This window comes from Platichthys flesus, chromosome 5 (genome assembly GCF_949316205.1).
Source record: "Platichthys flesus chromosome 5, fPlaFle2.1, whole genome shotgun sequence".
Classification (NCBI taxonomy): domain Eukaryota; kingdom Metazoa; phylum Chordata; class Actinopteri; order Pleuronectiformes; family Pleuronectidae; genus Platichthys; species Platichthys flesus.
In genome coordinates this window covers 25,197,265-25,222,444 of record NC_084949.1, presented here as the reverse complement: position 1 = coordinate 25,222,444, position 25,180 = coordinate 25,197,265, and the positions used below count along the sequence as shown (strand labels likewise).

At 45.5% G+C, this 25,180-nt stretch overlaps 1 protein-coding gene across 1 annotated transcript; it reads right to left on the bottom strand.

Annotated features, from left to right (window-relative positions):
* Positions 1-5,016: 5,016 nt before the first annotated feature.
* Positions 5,017-25,166, bottom strand: cbx6a (chromobox homolog 6a). The gene is made up of 11 exons (XM_062387402.1): positions 24,899-25,166; positions 23,110-23,153; positions 22,901-22,966; positions 22,089-22,155; positions 20,300-21,565; positions 13,692-13,795; positions 12,779-13,541; positions 9,970-10,390; positions 9,061-9,302; positions 8,138-8,317; positions 5,017-7,006 (listed from the first exon to the last, which is right to left on the bottom strand). The coding sequence occupies exons 1-11, from the start codon at positions 24,968-24,970 to the stop codon at positions 6,761-6,763; spliced, it is 3,471 nt and encodes a 1,156-aa protein (XP_062243386.1). The 5' UTR covers positions 24,971-25,166; the 3' UTR covers positions 5,017-6,760.
* Positions 25,167-25,180: the final 14 nt, after the last annotated feature.

The window sequence follows — 25,180 nt, the reverse complement described above, 5'->3', positions numbered from 1 at the left end:
TGCCCTGGTGCCACACGTTTAAAGTTCCCCCTGTCATTTCATTACACACAACTTCATTATGAACTTATTTGTTTGGTTTTCTTTGTGTGTTTGGATAAATTGTGTTGTTACCGACATCTGGTGAAAGTTTCATTTCAATAGCACCTTTAGAAATATATATAGATATACTTATTTTACCAGCTGTATACATAAATACATATATATCTATATATACATATCTGATAGAGATGAAAGGCAAGACAAATGAGTTGAGGAGCCATCACCATCAAGATCCATCATACATAGTATACATGTAATTGAACATCATATTTAAACTAGAATGCCACATTACTCTACAAATAATATCATGGTGTGTAGATATTGTCTGAAATCTTATTTTATTACATTTGTTCTGTTATTGTGTATTTACTTGTTGTCTACTTCCTCTTATCTCATCATATAACACATTATATTATATTTTATTATATTGCATTACATTGCATATTGCATTCTGACACTGTTCACTGTTTTGCATCTTGCATTTCACTTTTTATATCTTTTATCTATTATATGTTTTTATTTAGATATGTTTATTTCTAAATAAATGTTACTTTGTATAAATATTAGAAAAAGGGAGTAAATAAGAAGTAAATAGTGAGTAAATATATATTGTTTCTTTTTATTGCTTTTCTTATGTGTGTTGTATTTGTTGTGTTTTTATGTTTTTATGTTTCTATGTTCATTGTATGCACCAATAACCAGAGCAAAAATTCCTTGTATTACTTGGCAATAAAAACTTTCTGATTCTGATTCTGATTCTGATTCTGATTCTGATTCTGATTCTGATTCTGATTCTGATCTCCTCTCCTATTATTGCAGGGTGGAGAAAAATGTCATAATTATAATGATAGCATGTTATGTTTTATGAACTTATGGTTTCTTATATTTGTATTTGTCTGTTTCGTTCTATCATTTTTCTATCCTAGCTATTTATACTGAAATAACGCGACTGTGGAACAGACTGAGTTTCCATCCTCTCACTGTCTCTGTCCCACATTCAGCTGGTAGCATATGGGTGGAATCCCCAGGTGGAGAGTCCTGACCCAGAATCGTCTACACACACACAGACACACAAATAAAACCCACAAAGCTGTGAAAGTGAGTCCCAGATTGTGTGGCGGTTGCGTAAACCTGGGTTGTGCTTTTAGAGCCTGAAACACCAGCTCATGAACATCTGGATTCATTTGGTGTCTGAAACAACGACTGGTCTCGGGATTAGAGAGGATTGTCAATCAATCCCTGGAGAGGCAGACAGATCACAGACAGATAACAGACAGACCACAGACAGATCACAGACAGATCACATGATTAGTTTTCACTCCTTTATTCCGTCTGTCGCTCCTCGTCTCGATCACAGGTTCAGATCTGTTTCCTCTTCTCAGCAGTGTTGGTTTGGTTCAGATTAACTTTTACTATTAACGACTATAGAGCCTCTGAACGGCCATGGAGACACTTTTGTGTTACTTTACCACACAATACACTTATCTTGCCTTGTCCAAAAGCAGTTAACTGTAAATCTATAATAACTGCTTATAAAGTCCCATTTATAGGCAGTAGGCTATAGAAAGTTTCATTAAAGTGATCTACCTTTAATTTAATCATCATAGTTTATTGTGATTCTAGATACTAACCCTGACCCTTATATTATTGGTTTATAATTCTTCCACTTTTAAGAAAGAATAAAATCTATTTTAATCATCCCTCGTCTAAAATATAAATGATGTCCATGATGAGGAGGAGAACAGAGGATTTCAAAATAAAGGAACGGAATAACTCCTGGATTAAATGTGTGCTACCTTTTAATGTTTAATCATGTATTTTACAAGGGTTGGTTTGTATGATTGCACATAATGATAACTTCACGATCAGGTTACTGAACTGTGCACATGCATAGTTCAAGTATGTGTTATATTTCTCTTTGCTCAACAATGTGCAGTTGTTGTTTTTTTTGTATTCAAACACTTCATCATATAAATGAGCCGGAGCCCCTGCATGCCACTGTGTGCACTCGCCTTGGATCAAGTGTGAAACATCTCAGAAATACACTGAGAGCAGAGAGAGAGAGAGAGAGGGAACATTAAATACCCGGGTGAGACGCTGGCAGAGGAAAGTGCCAGAGGGCCGGAAAGCATCTGAAATAAAAGTGTCAAAACACGAGGGGAGAAGGAGAAGGAGTTGTTTTTCACACGAGGTGGAGTGAATACGATTCCAACAGGTGAAGAGAGAGGGATAAAAGAGAGGTGGAGGAGGTGGTGGTATAAATACCTGCAGGAAAGTTTTCACCGTGAGGGGAAAAGATGTTGTATAACCACATTGTGTTTAAATGATGAGATGTGTTCAATAAAAACATCAACAAGCTGCCTCACTTGATGATGAAGAAAGTGGGGGAATAATGGAAGACAGGTTCTGAGGCAGCTCGAGGTGAATGATGTGGAGGATGTGTTCCGATCGCTCGAGTGGAGAAGAGCTATCGGCAATGGAACGATGCACTGCAGAGAGAATTCAATTAAACTGGAGTCACGAGGAGGGTTGAGACTCCAGCGTCTCTGCAGAAGACCATGTGGGACAAAATGGAGAAAGACAATGAATGGGGGGGGGGGGGGGGGTGTTGCTGTAAATTCAACAAGTGAGTTGTCGTGTTGGTGCCGACGTGCGACAGAGAGCAGGGTCAGACCAGGATTTTCCATAACGTCTAGAGAGAGGTAATTACTGTGTATCTATAATTCAGCAGCAGAGGAAGCAGATTGTGGGGGGGGGGGGGGGGGGGGGGGGCATGTGACTCTGCTAACAAGCTGTGACAGAGATCAACTGAGACGGAGCAGAGACTCATCATCATTAAAAAGCTCAGAGGGAAGAAATCTCTGAAAGATCGACACACTGACTTTATAATTAGCTCCTACCAGGAGTTATGTCTTCATTACAAGTGTTTGTGTGTTTACTGGTTTTGGATTGTTACACAGAAACCACTGCACAGATGTGGTGTGTGTCTGGAGCGGATCTGGATCAGGTGCTGGATCCAGTGGATCTTGATAACAAAATAATTTGGCAAGTTTAGAGAGTTCATTTCTAGTGTGTGCAATTTGGTGCCTAAAATCAAGAGATGTAAACGTATTTATAAATATAATTACAATACAAATATATTCATTATTTGTTTGTATATATACTATATATAATAAATGTTATGAAAGACAAAGCAGGTTTTGGTATTGCTCATTAGCAGCAGCAGTGAAAATGGTGGTTTAGCTTTTACGAGCAGTTCCAGGGATTTAAAAAAACGATCAGGAGTTGAGTCATGGTCCTTTGATCATAACTGTGACGTGTGGCGGCCGGAGGGACAGAGAGGAAGCTGACCTAAAGTGAGACCAGTAAAAGGATATGTTACCAGTGGGAGACTACACATCAGATCCCAGTTCAGCCGAGGCCCAACGCCAGGAGATGTCGTGTGTGGGAAGATCAGTGGCCACGAATCAGAGCTTTGTTTAAATCTATGAGTAAACTATCATGTCTACATGAAGAGGCGTGTTTCTCTGATGATGAATCACCTCATTGTCATGCATATTAACACACACACACACACACACACACACACACACACACACACACACACACACACACACACACACACAGGCAAACAGAAAATACGCAGCTGATCTAGTCTCATTTCAGCGAAACAAGATTTGTGTGTGTGTGTGTGTGTGTGTGTGTTTGTGTTTGTGTTTGTGTATGTGTGTGTGTGTGTGTGTGTGTGTGTCTTAGGGTCATAAAGGGCAGTAGCTTGAGGACCAACACAAATTAACTGAGGTGTGTAAATATCTGTTACAATAAACTGTTCACAAACAACTTATACATACACACACACAGACACACACACACACAATTATGGGCGACCTAGGGGTGAAAGCACATTATGGCGACTTGCTTTTTTTCTTATTGAGACCATTTAAAGAGATAAAGGGGATCCCACACACACACACACACACACACACACACACACACACACACACACACATTAATTGAGCTACGAGTCTGGAAATGTTGTCATAACCATTTTTTATTATTTTATTCCATCTATTTCACAATATCATAGATGATCCATGAAGATGCAAATAAGGACGAGTGCAACACTGTCACAGCCTTGAACGACCAAAAGCATGAGAGAGAGAGAGAAAGTGACAGAGAGAGAGAGAGAGAGAGAGAGAGAAGGAGGAGAAAAAAGACGACAAAGAAGAAGAATAAAACATTTAAACTTTTCGGGCATCAGAGCCCAGGCAGGCACTTTACAACTCAGTGTGTAGTGTTGTAATCGTACAGGCTGACGTCTGGAGGTACAACTGACAGGATTTTGAGATTCAAACCCTCAACCCTCTCGAATTCCTATGAGGACCATTTTGAATTTGCATTGAACCAAAGCGAACGGAAGATTAGGACTAATCTCAGAAATGGGAGATTTCAGCATCACAGCATAGATAAATATATATTTTGCTCTACACCAGATAAATACATCCTGGTGTGTTTGCTTCCAGCCTTTGGTCTCCACCATGTTTTATTTAATTCTATACTGCATTACTGTCAGGAATAAGATATATTATATTGTTATTATTAAGCAATAAATCAACCTGATGATTTCCATTGCAACTTTCCATCCCACGTTATGTAAAAGAGCCATTACATCGTTTTGAAATGTTAAAATGTCTCAGTCACTAACATTTCAACAGCTTCAGGATTAAGAAGGAGATGATGTGGGAATCAAATGCGTCACATGTTCTGTTTAGAATCTATTTATTCATTTGGTTTGTGTGTTTTTCAGTTTGTCCGCTCTGAGGTTAAATAAACACAAACACTTCATGCTGATCTGTTACACCGAGCTGGATGTACAGTACAAAATGGTCATCATAGAGTAAATCATGTGTTCTGTGAGGATGTGATTTACTTACAGACATCTGTGTACTTCAGAGAGCGTGGGGGGGGGGGGGGGGGGGGGGGCAGTTCAGGGACACCGACATTTCTACTTTGTTTCTGAGGTGACAGCAGGTTTGACCCTGGTCATGCACATTAACTCACATTCCATCTGGATTACATTCAAGGAAACATCACAAAGTCAGAGAAGCTGCTCTGAGGTCAGGCTTCATCCACACTGGTACGTTCTCCTTTTAAAACCATCTCCATCCACTTGTGTGTTTGTCACTCTGTTACACTGGACTCACACATCTGCGTTGGACACTTCAACCATAACCATAATTTACTTTGAAGGGGCTGATGGCATCTTTCATCTGTTGCATTGTGGGTCCGTTGTGTTGCTCTTGCTGCAGAGCTCAACCTATCATGTAGGTTCCAGCCAATGAAATCGTGTTCAAGCCAACACTCAAGAGCAGCTGCTAGCCAATCAAACAGATCGATAGATGGACACTTGTTGATCCCGAGGGAAATTTAGGAAATTGGTGCTGGGAGGGTTTCGGGAGTTGAACTGCAAACCTTCTGCCACAGAGCAACACAACCTCCACAAACGTCAATATGAAAGCAGAGGCAGGGTCAGCAGCTGTTGAACCTGGTGTGTGTTCATCTGGTTGTGGATTTTATTTCCCATGAGCTGCTCTTTATCACTGTATTGATAACTAGTTGTGTGTTTTGTCGTCGTAATGATGATCGTTATGCCATCAAAAATAGGTCACGCCCACCGCAACGCATTAACACAACGCTTACATGTGAGCCGAGCATAAGAATCCCAGTCCACACATCTGGAAAAGCACATCACATGACCATTAGAGTAAACTGGCCCTGCTCCGTTTAGACCAGTTCATGTTACAACACAGTCCTGGTTTCAGGGGATTGAAAACTCCAGAGTGGAAGTGAATTGTTTTTTTAAAAGTAGAACTTTGTGTGGATGGAGCCTCGGTGTGTGATCGGTGTGTGAGTTACACATCCAGTGTTCATTTCAGACGTCAATCAAAAGCTGCGACCTGACACTGCAGCAGTGTGAGTTGTGTGTTTGTGTGTGAGGCGACAGCAGACTGGCACAGAGCAACAATCAGCAGAGATACATTACACAATATACTGTACATTTATAAGACCACCGGTTCACCAAGTCATGGTACTCAATATAGAAAACTTAGAAGAACACAGACGTTATTCGACGGGATCATATAGAGTCACAACAAAAAGAACAAAACTCCTTTTTTCACTGTTCACCATGATAGCAGGACTTTGCGCTAACTGGACACAACAATACAAAGATAAAGCTTTGTGTCTGTAAAATGAAGAGAAGGATTGGATATGTCATCATGAGAGGTTCGTCCATATCGGCCTCCAAACCCAACGCTCTGCCTGGATCACCCCGTGAAGTTAACTGGCCCAACACTCTATCACCCACAGTAGACATCGGTACATTTAACCAGTAGCAATTAATAATCGCTTATGGAAATATTCCATTTTGTCCGGTTCATGCCAGAAAGTTGATCCACCCATGCAGCCTTCGCTAACTCATTGTATCTCACTGCAGAAGTTAACACACGAGCGTGGACACCAACACAGAAAACAAAACAGATACACCACCACCTCTGAACGACCACGGAGGTCTATAACATTCAATCCACCTCAAAGGTTTCCTCCCCCAAACAAATAAATATACTGTAAAGTCCAATATGACGTGTCTTGAAACGCCGGAATCCACTGGTAACACGACCTGTAGCCCGACCGCCCCTGGCCGAGTGCTCTCCGCCCGCCCTCACTGTTTGGGGCTGGAGGGGTTGGACCTCTGGGCGGCGTGGCAGGGGTCCAGGGACTCCTTGGTCGCCCCGCCGTACACATCCACGTCCAGGTCGGTCCAGGGGGCGATGTTGCCGAGCGCGGGGGAGCTGCACTCGGCCAGGGCAGCCACCTCTATGGGCTTCAGCACCCGGTCCCACAGGTTGAACTGGGAAAGCTCCCCGACCAGGGCCTGGGAGGCGTCGAATCGCCCGCCCAGCGTGTCCTTCAGGAGGAGAGGGAGGTTGACAAAGAGTTAGAATGGTGGGACGTGGAAAGGTTAGCATGATCAACCAAGAGTCCCCCCCACTGACCAGTGACACAGGAAGTACTGGGGCCATGTTTACTGTTTGTGTTTTGTATGTCAGCCGTTCGTGGAGACCAGTACCTCTTGAAATTGAAAGTTATTGTGAGTCCTTCTTAAAACATGTTCCAATAATGTACTTTTCTGGATGTATACATGTCGTATATTGAAGTTATTATATAAAGTCTAATCATGAGAACTACAGGACTTTGCTGTGAAGTAAATACTGTGGTTGTTTTTTTCTGGTCCAGTGAGAGTGAAACTGCAGCTAAAGCTTTATCCATAAAAAGAAATATCATGTTTTGATGATTCCTCTTTTTCAAAACATTTTTTTTTTTTTTTTTTTTAAAGTCCATTCAAAGCATCTTTGTGAAGGGAAAGTACCGGGATCAGCATCCATCCACCAGACAGATTAATAAAGCACTCTCCCTCTCTCCCCCCCCCCCCACCTCTCCCTCTCTTTAGAAAATGTCCATTAAATCAAGTGTTGTTGCATCACTGCAGCTTCGGGCCCACGGCTCTGATCAGAACCTTTATGCGCTGACGATGAGAAGCTGCACGGCCTCTGTGTCGCTCTCGTGACACAGAGGAGGACGGATAATGTCAGATTTCATAAAGGTTATTTAACGTGGCTGCCTCACTAATGAAGGAAAGAGGGGGGGGGGGGCTTCAGGTTTCTGTCTGTTCATGTGTGAAAAGCTGCCGGTGCAGCCCTCAAAGACTTTATTCATCCATCGGTTTATTCATCCATCCATTTGATGATTCATCCATTTGATGATTCATCGATTGAACCTTTCATCCATCCATTCATCCATCCATTCATCTATCTGTACATTCATCCATCCGCTGATTCATCCACCAAATTGAATATCCATCCATCCATTCATTTACAGGTCCATCATCCATCATCCATCCATCTTTCTATTCTTGCATCCATCAATCAATCTGATGATTCATCCACCAAATTATTATTCAGGTCCATCCATATATCTGTTCATCCACCAATCGGTCCAATGTCCATACATCAGAAGTTCTTCCCTCCGTCCGTCTCACCTGCTCCTGTCCCAGTATGAGGACCCCTCCTGGTTTGATGGGGTGCCAGGCAGCCAGCCCCTCCCCCCTGCCCTTCAGCTTGCCGCCCTGATAGGCCTTCCACACTCCGTCCCTCAGGGTCCAGCTGACACAGATGTGCTGCCACTCGTCCTGCGGTAGGGACAGGGGCAGCTGCGCCACCTAGGGGTGAGAGAGAACAGTGGCAGTGGTTACACCCTCCCCTGACAGGTGTGTGTCAGCAGAACTCAGTCCGGCCCCAACCTGCCTCCCATCGCTGCTGCAGACCAGCTCTCCGCTCTGCCAGGGGGCCTATTAGCCTTAAGCTCTATAAAAAGAAAACAGTAACACACAACATAAAACGACAGCTGGCTGGAGCTGCCCTGTGTGCCGCGCCCCTCGGTAACATATGTTTGCTGAGGACCCACAACAAACGTAACAAAATAAAAAGACGACACAGGCTCTTCTGGCACCATCTTATTCTGGAAGAAAAATATTATATTCAAATGAAATGTCCCCATTTGCTGTTGAATTCAGTCTCCGGTAAATCACTGTTATTAAAATTCAGTTTTTGAATTATTCAATGCGTTGCTCAAGAGCACCATCCGTTTTAATGGTTGGTAAAGCACAGAGGGAAATCAACACACGTATCCAAAAACTGTAAACAATGTGCAGTGAGTCTTGGGCCGACTCCCCAAAGTACAGCCCCTTCCCCCCCCGAGGCTCATTCATCCCCTGGATAACCCACGGGGTCCGAGATCGGAATCATAAACTAATAACGATTTCCATTTCGTTCTATTTCTGCCTGACTAATTAGAAGGAAGCCTGCAGGGTGCAATATGCTCAATCTTTTTCCACCAGAAGAAGTCATTAATTTCCCTCGCACAACACAAAACACACAACACAATAAACAACGTTGCACATACCTTGTCGTTGATGAGCAGCTCCACGGGATTGTGGACGCCCTGCAGCAGCACCAGCTCGTTGGGCTGCCCCGGCACCGAGTAGGAGAAGGGCGTCCCGATGCCTCCTTCTTTGGCCTTCAACCACACGCAGGCCGTGAAGGCGTACATCTCACTGATCTCCTTCCTCACCAGGCCGTACATGTAGTTGGTGCGCATGGGGAAGGAGAGGACGAAGCCATCGGGGAACGACGGCTCTGTCAGCGCTGACGGAGGAGAGAGAGAGAGAGACAGTCAGGGAGGGAGGGAGGGAGGTGCAGAGACGAGGCTGAGAAGAAGTGTTGTCGCTGTGTTAATGGCCCATTCACACAAGGACACACTGTCATTAGTGCTTGTCCCCGCCGGTTGGTACACAAACGCCCCCACAGCGCCTGTTACAGGTAATGAGGGGCTCTTCTGACTCGAGGCCACAGAGAAGAGGCTGCAGCTGGAGGATGAGGAGACAGCCGGAGAGGTCGGGGGAGTGACGGAGATAAAAAAGAGAAGTGATTTCTCTTTTTATCCGTCTCTCTCCTCTTCTCCCATCGTTAGCTCTCCGAACCAATGTGACCTTTCCCGACTGCATCACAAACATGTATTAATATATATTTATTATGAGGATGTGCATGTTCCTCGGGGGAGGGGGCAGTAATTGATTTTGGGAGCTTTTACTTCCATTTCATTCATATTTCCCCTTCCTGGCCTCATTTGACATTTCACAGCCGTCAGTCGTGAATCACCTCGTTTGAATCTACAGCCTCTCCTCTGCAGCGGTGACACCATCTGCCCACCGAGCTCATTAACGTGTCAGCTCTCCTGTGAGTCAGCTCAGGGACACTGTGGTCTGACATCCTCTCTAAACAGGTCATCCATACATCCACCCCCCACACTCACTGTGTTCCAGCTCGGTGACGCGGTGGTTGACCGTGTCCAGCCCCTGGTTGATCTTCTCGTGCTGCCCATGCGTCTCCTTCCTCATGGCCTGCCGCTCCTTCTCCAACATCTTTATCTTCCGCTCCAGCTCCCCCTCCAGGTCCTCCACCCTCCAGGTGCCCTTTCCACGCCCGGGGGACACTTTGGGAGAGGGGGGTTTGAGGGCAGGGGATGCGGGGGAGGCTGGGGAGGCGGGACGGCGGCCGGCTGGGGCGGCGGCTGCAGGTGGGGAGGGAGCACTACCGGCGGGTGGAGCAGGGGCCTTGACGGTGTTACCACCCGGGCTGCCCCCGCTGCTGCTGCTGCTGCTGCCAGTGTTACTGCTGCTGCTTGCACCCAGGGACGAGTCGGTGAGGTTCAGTGCAGCCGGGCCTATCTCCGCCTGCGAGGGAGGGACGAGGGGAAACACAGGTTAGGGAGGTATTTAAAATATTAAAGATAAAAAACTCCAGAACAAAGATGTAAAGAGAAATGATAAAAGAAAACACTATCAACAGGGTTTAGTGGAGATAGCTTATAGAAGAGAATAGCAGTTTTCTGACTGGACGTAGACTCCGGGTACAGAAAGTGAAGCCAATGAGGAAGACCCTGAATCCTGCATCTTCTTCAATACAGCATGATTTTAATTTTATAAATTATTGTTGATTGATAGTTGAGGTACAGATTAGCACTTGTAGTGTCAACGTATAATTCACAGATAGGACATGAAAATGTATTTCTCTATGTAGCATCAATGTTTTTTAAAGGGTTGACAGTCGTGACACCTTCCTGCTGCGCTCAGAAGCTGAACATGCTCAGCACTGCTCTGCTTTTCATTCATGTTCTCATAGTTTTCATTCTGGATCATCCTCAGCCTTTGTGATGAGTTGTGTCTGTGAAGCTTCCACTGGATTTGGATTTTTCTCAATCTCCCATGTGTGCTCTTTTTGGAAGATCTGAGATTCCTTTTTACAGTTTGTCCCTAATGAAGATCTAAAGATGAAATGCTCTGCTAATAATTAATTTCCTTCCATTGGACTTCAGATTCTGCCTGTGGCATTAAATACACAAACATCTCAGACTCTGTCTTCTTTATAAAGTGTGTGTAATGTTTTGATATATCAATGATTACATACTGATCAGTGAGCTTTAGGATCGCTGCTGGAGAGATTGTGATTATTCTGATTGATTCTATGTTATTGTTACAGTGAACATCTGGTCCTGGACCTTTTGTTCCCACTCAGCTGCACATGGAGGACGTTAGGACATTTAACATAAAGGAACAAGTAGAATCATATCAGCATAAAGAGAAGCATGTTACTGTTCAGTAGGGTCGTGATGGAAATGATTCTGAGGGAAGAGGAGAAAAAGCAAAGCGAGGGGGGGAGGGGGGGTTGTATTCATAAAAAGTATAAGAGACCAACAGCGACAGTACGAGAATTAATCGTTGAAGATGGAAAATTGCTGCAATTTGAGCCTCAGACGCTATGAGGGCGATAAATAATAAAAAGGCAGGAGCTGAGGCAGGTTTATTAAAATAAATATATATATAGAATATGACCTGTGATTAAAGTCTGAGTGATTCTGCAGGAAATAATGCAAGTCAATGCAAATTCTTCCTGCAGAGCAAAGGAGACAACTGCTAGAAAAATTACACCCCGTGTGTGTGTCTGTGTGTATGTGTGTGTGTCTGTGTGTGTGTGCACGCCTGCATCATTTTGTGTTTGGATTTGATTTTGCAATCACAACTAAAGCAGTTTCTTCCCTTTGGTTTGCAGAGAAACATGAAAAATGTCCCCTGAGGGGTTGTTGCCTCATTTCATTGTGTCTACTTGTGTTATATTTCATGCACGGACTCAAATGAACAGAGTCCACCCTCACTCATGCACCCTGACACACACAACACTCGCACTTCTGCACAAGACACAACTACCAGGGACTGACAGTGTTCTTTGTCCTGCAACATGGGACGTCTGCGAGTCAGCATCCAACTATAAATACCATGACAGTCAGCAGGACGAACACAACGCTCTCTAACTTCACTCTGCACCAGGGACTGTTTACAAAAAGCGATAGGGCGATATATAATATCAACAGAGCTGCTGAGGCAGGACGAGATGTGGACGTCCAGATATAAATTCACACTGACAGAGACAACCTTGTACCTGACTGTGCACAGGGAAGCAGTGATGCGGCAGTGTGTGTTTGTGTGTGTGTGTGTGTGTAGCATCTATACATCTCACTCTCAACATACACACACACACACACACACACCTGACTCTCCTCCATCAACAGCACCACCCTCCTCCTTCCTGTCCAGCCAGCTTCATCTCTTATTTATCCTCCCTCTCCTGCAGCTGGATGCAGAGATGGGAGGGGAGAGGCGGCTGACACCAGTCGGGAGGGGGGTGGCTGGGGGGGTGAGGGCCATGGGGGGGGGAGCGTGTGCATAATAAAAAGTGATGAGGAGTGACTTGTGAGTGAAGATAAAAGCTGGAGGAGAGGAAGATCATGTGAAGCCTTCACCTCTGACAGCAGCAGAGGGATGTGATCTTTACTAAACTTAACGTTTGAGGCTGATTTTAGTTAAGTAATAGAAAATATCTGAAAAGTATCATTTCACTTTCACCCAGAGGTCTTAAACTGGGCTTCATACTGGGAGAAGTGGGTGTTCAGGTCTAAATTAGTCCCTGCAGAACAATGGCTGAGTCATAATTCTGGTATGAGTCCCCATCTCCTGCTGTCAGACAAATGTGGAGCCGCAGGGACCACGACTCCGCCCTGGACTCACCTCCAGCTTCTCTATGCGGTCCTTCAGGTCCATGATGGCCCGGGCCAGCTCCTCCACGGCCCGCGCCGTCTGCAGCTGCGCCGCGGTGGAGGAGCTCACCTCGTCCCCGGCCATGACGCGCCGGTTCCCGCTCCACACCCCGATGCTCCGCTCCGGGACGGTCCGGTCGTCCTCCAGGCCGCTCTCGCACTCGCTCAGCTTGCCCGTCAGCTCCCGGATGGTCCTCTGGTCCATGAGGATCTGGTCGTTCTGCTGCAGGACCATCTGCCGGAGCTCCTCCGCGGTGGTGCGGAGGTAGGTCCAGTCCTCGTCCCCGGCTCCGTACAGCGGCTCGTCCGCCTGCGGCTCCTCCCGCCGCAGGTCCTTCGTGTTGCACTCGCCCGCCGGCACAGGGGTGCAGATCAGGCGGCTGAAGCTGAACTGCTTCGCGGAGCCTCCTCCCGTCTCCTCGCCGAGGTGGAGCTTGTTCAGAGTGGGACCCTCCAGTCCGAGCCCGCCGAGCCCGTTGCCTCCTCCGTAGGACTCGGCTCCGTGCAGCGCGCCCAGCGGCCCGGCGTGAGCCACCGAGCCGGGCTCCAGCGGCTGGAGCAGCGCCTCCGACGTCAGCGTGCTGTTGTCGCCGAGCGGCGCGGACTGTTTCCGGGGATAAACACTGGCGACGATGCAGATGACGGCGCCGAGGAAGGCCAGGCTGCCCGCTCCCACCAGCACCACCACGAACTTCATGCTGGGTGCGGAGATCTCAGATAAACACCCCGGGATCCTGGAGGAGGAGGACGGAGAGAAGGCTGCATCACACCACCATCACACTCACCATCATCACACTCACCATCACCATCATCACCATCATCACCATCATCATCATCATCATCATCATCATCTACACTCATGTGAGATCAAATGAGGAACTTACACGTTGAGGATGTTCTCCAGATGTTCTGCTGTTCGCTCCGTGTAGCTCCGGTGTATAGAGGGCTCCGCGATGTCTGGTCCAGAGCTGCTTCCTCTCTCTCTCTCTCTCTCTCTCTCTCTCTCTCTCTCTCTCTCTCTCTCTCTCTCTCTCTCTCTCTCTCTCTCTCTCTGTTGCTAAGCTGCTCTCCTCCGCACGCGTTACCATGGGGACCGCGGGAGAGGAGGAGCGAGCTGATGGATCAATGTATGTGCGTGTGTGCGTGTGCGTGTGCGTGTGCGTGTGCGTGTGCGTGTGCGTGTGTGTGTGCGTGTGTGTGTGTTTGTGTTTGTCTATCTTTAGTTATAAGGGCCACTTTTGGTTCAATACCGTGAGGACATTGTGACGTTGTGGGGACATTTTCCCTGGTCCTCATAAAGCCTGTGTGGGGTTGTGAGACCTGCAGACTTCAGGGTCAGAAAAACATTCAAAACAACCATAACCATGGAATTCATGATTTAGAAAATGTAAAACTCAAACATAAGAAGAGGGTAGCTGCCTCATTTCATTGTTCTACTTGTGTTAATATGTCATGCACAGACACACAACTGAATCGACAGAGTTACTGGGGACTGAAATCGTTAAGTGTGTGTATCTGCATGTAGTATCCACAGAGTTTACAGTATCGCATTTGAAGGGCAAAGAAGAAGTTCACAGGCAATTTATGGTGAGGAGGAGGAGGAGGAGGAGGAGGAGGAGGAGGAGGAGGAGGAGGAGGAGGCTCTGTATAACAGAAGACGACGGAGAAGGAGAAACAGAAAAGCTCTGGGGCCTCGACACTGAGGTTTCTGGTCTTAGTAGGCGGAGATGGAGAATGTGTGTTTTTTCCCAGGAGGCCGTGCAAACTGCAGCTCACCAACAGCAGCCTCCGATCCGACCCCCGACACTCTCCTCCTCTGTGGCCTCGTTCAGCAAACAAACACTCCAAAGTTTCAAGCGCAGGATAAATCACTTTAAGACTCTCTCACCGTTGCTTCATTTATGCAGAGAAGTGCAGCTCAGGAGGAATCTGTGAAAACTAACAACCAACAAAGTTATACCTGAGGAGGACACGAGGCCTCGTTCAAAGTTTAATCTGTCCAATAAAAGGCCTCTTCTCTCAGGGGATCATCAAAGTCCTTTAGATTCATCCTGCAGGCACCGAAAAAACACTGTTACAGCATTTCATGGCAATCCATCAAACGGCCGCTGAGATATTTCAGTTCTCTGGTGCAGATCAGGAGTGAATGTAAAGTGCAGCTCGTCGTGGTGCTGAGTTTCTGCTCAGTCGGTGGAGCATCAGCTCTCCTCCATGATGCATTAATCCCCGTTTTACTTCTGTCTCTCCTCCGTGATGTTCCAGAGACTTCTTCTTCCCCTCAGACGTAAACTGAAGCTTGTGAAACAAGATTTGAGTTTGAAATATCTAGAGGGAACATACTCGCATAAAAACTAGATAGTTCCAGCTTTTACGTTATTCCATCTCCTGTTTTTATCCACATGGTGTTTATGTCAGTGTTTAATGTGAATGTAGAATAACTTCAAACCTCTGAATCACATTAGTTAAAGAATCCAGGAAAATATGTTTTCTATAAACTGGAGAATGGAAATACAGTTCTTAGTTTATCCTTTTCATGCAAGGGCTTTAATGTGGAATAAAAGCCATTTGAATCTCTGAATAGTTAAATAATTAACTGAGGGTGTGTTTGTACAAATATAATTCTGATGGTTTGGTTTGAAATGTAGCGTAGATGTTTAATATTTAAAATTTAAGCGATAATTCAGTTCATGTGATGTCATCTTTTCAATCCTTTTATCCTCTATTGTTTTGTATTTCTATTTATTGGCCTTTGTTGTTTTTATTTATCCTACTCTCTGCATTTGTAATGAACACTTATACCTTATGCTGTCCTGTATTGGTTTAATTTATTAACTGGTTTTTATCATTGTGTGAATACAACCAGAGGCTCCAGCCCGTCTCCAGTCAGTGACCAGTCGCCCAGATTGTGGATTAATCTGCAGAGGTGGTGGACACACACACACACACTCACACACACACACACACACACACACAGAGACACACTTGCAGATGTAGGCCACTCGTATCAAACCACTGTTCAGTTCCATCTGGCTCATAAGCCTGGTGGTGTCGTGCCTGAGAGGAAACAGACGATCACAGCGAGGAGAAACCACTGGATCACATCCCTCCTCTTCTGCTCCTCACATCCTTCACGAGTCTGAGCAGCAAACAGATAAATAAAATCTGTCTCTATGTATGTGGCTTCTCATCACAACATCAAAACACTGAGAGATGAAAGCCCAGACGACCTTAACATCACCCCGGCCCTCACACACTGCTCTGAGTGCATCAAAGCAGCTCAGCAGCGCCACCTTGTGGCACCAGGCTTATGGACTGATGGTGGTAGGAGACTTGTTCAGTGAAAAGGCCTGACGTGCAAACACGTTCGACTCCATCTACACGTCGGCAGTGACTGTGACTACCTCTATGAGAATCATGCATTATGTATGTCTGCTCAGTTTTGCATCATAGCCGAGGAGGTGAGGATTTAACTTCTTGTTGGATATCATCAAAAACTACACAACAGCTTTGCACATCACTTAATAGAGAGGAGAGAACTGGTCAAAGAGGAATTCATTACATTCTGGTGTTGATCTGGGGAAAAGGGACGGATCCAGTTTTTAAAACCACCTTGTAACATCGTGAGATAGGCCAAGTTCTCATGAAATGATTAATGGATCTTGATAGAAATAATCTGTCATATTGAGGGAACTGATCTTTAGAGTGTGTATAATTTGGTGCGACTTGATTGAACTGAAGGAGACTGTTGGGCCTTGGCTTCGGCACAGACTAATTTCTATTGAGATAAACTTGTTTCTTCGTTTTGATTAGATAATATCCATCCATCTATCCATTCATCCATCCATCCATCCATCCATCTGAGCAATTAAGTCACAGAACGAATGGACTCCTCTCTGTGTGATGTGTCAGTCAGGGTCCCTCACTCTTCTGCAGGGAGGGGAGTGAGCTCATTCCAGGCACAAAAGAAAGGCAGACATTTTGAACACTGGAACCTTAAAAGCTTTACAGGATAGTGTTGCTGTTTTTCTTTCAGGGACGAAGCTGTAGAACATTTTTTTCACCTTCACTTGAGTGATTTTAATGGCTGTAGATGTTCATTCAAGGGTTTGCTTCTATGTGTAATCAGTAGCCTCCTGTACGTCCTATATTCAAGTCGTTCTTAGGGGAAACCAAATGAAAAAGCAAATAGAAGCAAGCTGTTTTTTTTTAAAGGAGCTTTTAATTAAAAGCCTTGTACAAGAAACACAGAAAGCAACATCGGTAACAGTTAACATGACACTGAATACATAATCTGTACAATAAGGGTTTGCAAAACATGCTTCAGAAGTTCAGATACATTTCAATGTCATAGTTATCCTCCACCTCCTCGTCATTACCATCAATACAATGTACATTATTCATATTAGCATAAAACCAGACAGAACCGCAGTCTTCACACATTAAAATCAGTCGGGGGTTCGTCTTCTGCACAAACCCATGATGGACTTTTTTTTTATTTTTTAAATGGCATTCAAATAAACTGCATCACATTAACACCATTATGCATATTTAAAAAAACAAACTATTAAAGTACAGTACAAAGGGAAAAACAGCTTAAAAAGCACAATTTAAATTCATTAAGCATATTTATCCATACATTTAAACAAGGATCCTTCCTTTTTTCCTCAATTAGTGCCAAATTACTCCAGCACTTAAAATTACATCATACATATATATATATAAATGCAACAAAATTCAAAAAGGGGAAAAAAAGCTTTAAAAATTCAAATAACAAAATCAACAGCCCTATTTGGTTGAATGAGAGGCCACTAAGTTGAGTTGTGCTTCCCCGTATGAGAAAGTAGCTTAGCAGCCTAATACCTTACACATCTACCAACTGCAAGAGTCACTTCTATCCACCACTTAAAGATATTAAAGATAAAGTAGATGAAATAAATCTATCCCAAACTGCGAAGTATCCATTCAGCGAAGAAGATGATCCTTGAATTCATAGTGTTTCTGGAAAATTAAAAACGATTCAATCCGTTCAGGCTTCACGTCCAAACCGGACTGAAGTTAAGAACTGTCCTTCCTTAAAGTATCTTCATGTGAATTTGAGATATTGACCTTTTCACAACAGTGTCTATTTCTTCATATTATGTATTTGTACTTTTGGAATAAATCCTTCCATATGTAACCTATCAGAGTATTGAAACAGTATCGACGCCGACTAGACCCATCCAGTATGTGACAGGAGAGGAGGCGACGTCTCCCTCGTCAGTGTTTGTAGACTTGTAGAGAAGATGATAACAAGAGCAGTCGAGTTATTACAGTTAACGATGAGGTGATTCTTAAAGTTACCACGTTAAAGTTATGGTTTGAGAGTGTTTTTGTATTAGATCACGCTCTCTGAGAGGAGCCGGGTAAGACGAGGCAAACGTCACCTGGAGTGTAACTGGGGTTGAGTGGAGCAGCTATAAGGCAGAACATGCGGAAGATTGTTTTTAAAAACTGTAACACACAGGTTCACTCGAGTGAAGTCGGGGAAGGTCGAGAAAGAGCAGAAAGGACCAGAGAGAGCTTTTAGAGTCTGTGTTCAAAGGGTCGAGAACTTCAGATCCTCTTGAGGGACATTCGAAAGGCTTGAAAAAAACCTGCAGAGATTGAGCTTGTCAGAGTTTCAAGGTGAAGGACGTGTGGGCGGCTGGGTAATGGACGATTTCATTTTTTAACAATACACCTGACATTCTATTGGTCGGGGAAATTGGACAAAAAAAATCCAAGCTCAGAAGATAAAATTGAAGATCATAGGAAAAATCAAAGAGCAGCAAACATTTCACTAGTGCCCAAAAGATGTGTGAGCGAGAGGAGAAGAGCTGAAGCTGTGGTTCGGAAAAAAGATCTGAGTACAAGTGAACAGTTTGAGCACAAGCGGGGGCTATTCGAGTGCAAGCGCATGGTTTTGACTGAGAGCATCACAACATGAAATCAATACGTCCTGCCCTCAAACTGAAAGAACACAGTATTGATAAAGAATCAAACCTTCTGACATGAAAATTATTGGCTGACCATTGAGGTACAGGACATCGTTTCCAACTGCCCCTGACAGACGCACACAAAGTTGTGTGTTTCAAGGACTGTTTTGCTATTTCTACCCTTCATGAAAAAAAAAATGTGACTGATCCAAGAGCAGCAGGGGAACCTCAGCTCCCATCAGAGGCAGCTCAGGAGTCGGGCAGTTCGTTGACTAACCAGAAGGTTGGTGGTTCCATCCCGGGCTCCACCATTCCAAGTGTCTGTACTGTCAAAGACTCTGAGTGGCCATGAAGACGACAAATAAAGCACTTTACTGACAGACAGACCCACAACAGCCAAACAAACTAGATCTTTGCTCTACTTGCCATTTTGAAGGTAAACAGGCAAACCTGTCAAGTTTCTGAACAAGCCAAAAGACACAAGACTTCAAACACTAACCACGTCGCTCACAGCTTCAACAAAGGACACATTTTTAGCTGCTCTCGATGGAAGCATCAGTCTAAACTGTGTTCAGCTCACGGACCCTCTAGACCTCGACATGGGGAGAAGTAAAACGTTGAAAGGAGAATATCTCGTGACTAACCCTAAGCCAGTTTAGAGTCTTGGTGGACGTAACAGAAAAAGGTGGTGGGGTTGTGAGAAAACAAGGCAAGCAAGGAGAGACAGTAAGGACAGCAATAACTTAAAGACTACAGCTTTAGTATTTTGCTTTGCAGCTTTTAAGGTTGTGCGTGCATATCAATACTAACGCCTTCTGTACGTATATGCATGTGCGTTCAAGAGAGCAAGAGGGAAAGGCCTTGAAAAATTGATGAACTACATAGACCAGGTCATTTTGTTTTGATGCAGTCAAGTGCATTGCGTTTACCTCGCTGTATTGATGCAATATATGAGTCCAACTGTGTTAAGTGCAAAGACACAACACCTCACTTATCATTAACAAGCTGGACTTCAGATGAGAACAGGGGGGACGGGAATTGGCGTAACACCTGATGGCCGTCTGGATCAGCCTCCGCCGCAGAGCGTGGATCGGAAAATAGATTTGTTTCTTTCAAACGCACAAACAGGTTGTTTGATAAAGGCTCAAGCAACACAACAGATTGACAACACTTCCCATGTGTGTTACTCCAGAGAAGCTAAACTCATTATGTCTGGAACAAGAGAAAGAAAACAAACAATCTTTTCTCTCCGTCTGCCTCCGAGACTCAGTAATGTGCAATTGATCAAAATATGGCAATTTAAGTGACAACAAGGGCGTATTAGCTGCCCCATTTCAAATTCATATAGTCTCCTTTTAATAAAAATATGCTTTTTCCCACTATTCAATGGCTGGGTGGTGTAAAGTTACATTACATTTCATTAATCGATACACAAATATGGACAAACCTTTAAGAAAAGGTAGGAGGGGCTGAAGTGGCAACACTGGCATGATATTTACTTATCAATGGCAAACGACTTCATAACATCTGCTCTCCTATGGCTTGGCTTGGGGGGGGTCGTCGGACGGGACCGCAGGGGGAGGGGAGGAGGCGTTTTCGGGGCTGGCAGAGGGGGAGGCAGGGCAGGAGGCCGGGGAGGGGAACTCTTTTATTGTGACGGTGACAAGGTTGGTGGTGACATCAGTGACCACAACATCCTTGCAGCTTGGCGCCATTTCGGGGTACCAGTCAGGGTCTCCCTCGGCAGGCACCCTCTTGGGTTCGGTGGGGGCAGAGCTCAGGTCCCCGGCTGGGACGGACTGGGGAGTGGCGGGCGCTGGGCGTTTAGCCTGGCATTGGCGAGGATTATTCCTGGATCCCTCTGAGGGCTCCACGCGGTCCAGGGCATCATCCTCCTCCTCCTCCTCCTCCTCGTCTTCCAAGGAAGACGAGGGTGAGGAGGGGAGGAAGGGCGACGTTGACAACACTGGGTTTGCATCCGAGGATGGGGCGGGAGCGGCTGGCAGGGCGCTCTGCCCCTTCTGGGTGTCTGTGTGAGGTTTACTGGGCTTGGGACCCTCGCTGGAAGGTGAGGCTCCAGTGGGAGGCTGGGAGGTGGTGGGAGATTTTCCGTCAGAGCCGCTGGAGCTGGAAGGAGATGGAGGTGACTTGTACTGAGAGGAGGTGGTGTGGTCGGCCCCGGCTGCTGTGCTGGAGCATGACCCTGGCTTGGAAGGGAAAGCCGCAGGGCCTCCACACTGCAGCCCAAATGGCTTCCCGTACATCGGGAACCCCAGCATCTTCAGAGGAGGCTGGAAAGGTCTATATGGGGCCTCTCCCTTTTTCCCAATGATACGATTGCGTGAAGGGATGTTCTGGCGTCCTGTTGAAACATTCCTACTGCCAGCAGCTGTGCCACCCCTGCCTGGCTTGTCAATGACCTTCAGGTTGAGGATGATCCGACCTCTCTTGACCTCTCGAGGTTTGACCCTACGGTTGAGGATGCGGACGGTCTCGGAGAACGGAGAGACGTGCATGCGGGAGGGGAAACCTCCAGGGTTAGAGAGAGAAGGCCCTGTGGGGTCCGGGCGGGGCAGAGGACGCCTGGACATCCTGTGGCAACGGTGAATGTCCTTCTTCAGCTTGTGGGTGGTCGCGAGGGAGTTGAGTTTGGGAGAGGGTGCGACGGTTGAGGAAGAGGACGAAGATGGCAAAAGACGAGCTGTGGCAGAAGAGGAGGAAGGTGCTCGGATGGAGGTGGAGCGTGATGTGGTCTGACGAGCGGTGGAGGCTTGGCTGCTCGGCTCCTTTTTATGACCACGTGCCTGAAAGAAACAATCAATGTAAGAAACCGTGTTTGCAGGAGTGAGTTTTTGACCTTCACAGAAAAAGAAGGTGCTAATTTGAAAAATTGGATGGCAAATTACTCAACCTGCTTCCTATAGTTAGTCTAGGAATCACGCTTTTTGTGATTTGTTAGATAAAAACATGGTAATTCATGATCTCTGGGATTAAACTATGTCCAGGTGCAGATACATGAAAATGCTGCTTGAGTACCTCAGCTAAAAACATGTCCAACCCAATTTAATAAGGATTTAATTTGAATGTGGTGTTTTGACCTTAAAATAGATCGAATCAGTTCAGCAACATGTCGATTAAACCCCAAAACAGTGAACTGCAGCTCGGCAGCAGCTGAAAACTTAAGTATCGTTTCCTGAAGGAACCTTTCAAATCTAAATCCACCTACGACACCACTTCTCTCCCACTCACATAAGTGTCTCTAACTCTATTTGAATAGTAAGAACATGTAGTTTAGGTCCATGCAGATTTAAAAGAATCCAAATCTACCTTCATGACTAAGTTTTTGGGTTTCGGTCCTCTCTTCTTCGGGCCGTTCATTTCCCTGTCCCGTTCCCTGAAGAATAGAAACGACAGTTAAACCAACACACAAGCAACAACAAGCTAAAAACAGAGTGAGACGTCTGGATGAGCAAACACATGAAACGGATCAAATGAGAAGGTTGGTGAAGGTTGTGGGCGTGTTGAAAGTAGAGCTGTGAGACACACAGGCTGCCTGAAGACGGCCGCTCTCTGTCGTCTTGTGATTTAGTTTCCACTTGATGTCTCATTTCAGTTTTGTCAGTTTCACGGTATCCGTTTTAGCTTCAGTCTTAACATCGACTCTCACATGCAGCGCAAGTGGCCTGGCAGTGGAAATAAAGGATTTCAGAATGTGAAGACACTGACAGAGCAAGTAGAAACACCACGAGACACAGGAGGTAACAAAAACTGTACAAGAAGAAGAACTAACAACTTCAATAAACAAAATAGACCAGAGGTTAAGAGCCAAAATCCTACGTTTTGCATTCTGAGATATTTTTATTCTTCCAGTTTTGCGTCCGTCACCTGTCAGAGCCGCCATCAACCCTCCCACCGGCTCACTGTGAATTTTCTGGACATTTTTGCAGCTGTATTTTTAGATGGACTCACTCTGGTGTTTTCTGGATATTTTACTGAAGGGGCTAGCAGGAAAAGTTCCAGGAAATGTCGGGAGAAACTGACATTTATGCCAGAAACCAGAAAGGACTCCAGGAAAATGCCCGGACATGACGGCGTGTCTGAAAGCAGCTACTGTGTGTGTTCTGTCATTGTGTACTCACTTTTGCTCAAAGCCCATTATCAGCCTGTCATCCAGAATGTTCTCCTCTGGCTCCCAAGTGCTGTGCCTGAACAAGGACAGAGCAACATCCACTTAGACCTCATCTCAGGTTTATTATGAAGACATTTTAAAAGCACGCCAACACAGAGAAATGCCTCGTTTTCCACAGACCGAGGGTCGTGTGATATTTACATTAAATTCATCACTTACTTCATTGCCCATCCTTTCCATTTCACCAGGTATTCAAGGCTCCCCTGCAAAAAAAAAAGGGAGAGAGAAGGTGGATAAGCGAAAGCAGCTATTATATGACAATAAAGAGAGATTTCCAAATAAAATACTTTCAATCTGGAATCCATTTGCAGCTGTGACTTTATTTTTCTCTGATTTTTGTTATTTACACAGAATCAGATCCCGCAGGATGCTTTTCAAGCAGAACATCATAATCACATGAATTTAACCTTGTTTCCGTCCTGGTCAGGTTCAATTCTCGTCTGGCAAATATCATATTGGCTCTTAATTATATTTCAGTTAGGGACCATCACGTTTAGTTGGGGGATGCCTTACAGCTGAGATCATCCCCTCCCATTTAAAATCCCATTCACTGGATGAAGTCATGATTATCTCAAACTTTTTTCCACACTGAGGGAACTCGAGCTGCACGGTAACCATTAAATATCTGCATTGCCAAAAAGGACGAGTCAATCTCAATAAATCAAACAATATCGGGCCTTTAAATGGAAGTTCTGTTTACGTGCAAGCGAATCGATTATAATATGTTAATTCTTGACACTATTTAATACTCAGACTTTGTATAGTTTTGTGGAGCATGTTGTTGTATTTTCACATCTTGTAAAGTACATTATGTGCCGGAAAACTTTCTTCTGTAACAGGCAGAAAAAGGGCCGGTAACTGGAGGCCTGACGGTCTGGACCAGTCTCTCAAGATGGCATCCGACCTTTATTTATAGGGTCTTTTCCCGTATACGAGCCACAACAGGCAAATAAAAACAACCTCATCAGCTGTGGCTGGTGGAACAACACCAACAAACAAACCGTCTAGAGTCTAAAAACAATGAACATAGGAACTAATAGAAGGATTTGAGGGCCTGTGTTGCCTGAAGCTCGTTTTATTTTTAAGATAATTGAATGATTTGCATCGTTAATTAATGTCTCGTGAAATAGGAACAGTGTTTATAAGATTCATCCTCTTTCTGCGCCTTTTCATTTAAGATTTTGTGTTTGCATTTAAATAGTTTTGTTTTGTTCGATGATGGAAAAAAACGTTATAATATATATATATATATATACATTTATCCACACACATAATAGCTGTGTGGAGCATGTTCTTATATCTTTTATCTATGTGATACAGCTGGAAAGTTCCTGCTGTGACACAGGAATTTCCCAGTTCAGGCTCAACGAAGCACATCTGCATCCCAACAAGCAGAGGCACAACTGGGAAGTCCAGTGACTGGAGGCCTGGCTGTGTGCACCAGTCTCTTAAGATGGCATCCAGCCCTCCTTTAAGGGGTCTTCTCATGGTACACAAGCCACAACAGGCTGATAAAACCCGGCCAGCTGTGGTCGGTGAACCTCGGTCTCCTCCACGGGACCCGGGGCTAATGTGTCAGTGGACCGTGAATCAGAGGCTGCAGGAGCGGGCAGCCCCTTCCACATGAGTCGGGTCCGAGGTGAAGACAGTGACCGTGTAGCGTTAGCTCCCGTTAGCTCGGAGCAGCAGAGAAGTCGGGCGCCTCCATTTCCCTCCTGCCTCCGCTCCTGGCCTCTTCTTTGTGTCGCTGGTTTATTGCCCTGCTTCCACTCGCCCGCGCTAGTTAGCCTCGAGCTAGCTGTGACTAACCAAAGGCACCTGGCAGCACCGAGGCCTCTGCTGGAGCTCCATGTTCACGAGTGGACCCGAGCCGAGCCGTGCCGTGTTGACCGAGGGCCAACATCTGCAGGCCGGCCGAAAGACGCGGGACGGCGGCGGCGTGTCTCACCTTGCGGACGCGGCGCTTCAGGATGGCTTCCGCGGCGAAAATCCGATCCCCCGTCGCCTTCGCCGTCTCCATCTTTCTCTGCCCGGAGTGAGCTGCCTGTCTGCGGGCGAACAGCTCCACTGACTGCCCGGGCGAAGTGAGAGAGGGGCGGCACACACACACACACCGACACACACACACACACCGACACACTGTGTAACACACACTCTGTGACACACACACTCTCTACTACGACTGCTGCAACATGTCACGTGGCCGGGGTCAGCCCCTCTGGTCGTCCTG

What these genes read in the sequence shown, in the direction of transcription:
- cbx6a (XM_062387402.1), bottom strand. Translation starts at nt 24,970, where the DNA reads ATGGAGACGGCGAAGGCGACGGGGGATCGGATTTTCGCCGCGGAAGCC. An exon ending in ATAATGGGCTTTGAGCAAAA is followed by an intron (nt 22,156 to 22,900) that starts GTGAGTACACAA and finishes TCTATTCTTCAG; the next exon opens with GGAACGGGACAGGGAAATGA. An exon ending in CTGGAGAACATCCTCAACGT is followed by an intron (nt 13,542 to 13,691) that starts GTAAGTTCCTCA and finishes CTCCTCCTCCAG; the next exon opens with GATCCCGGGGTGTTTATCTG.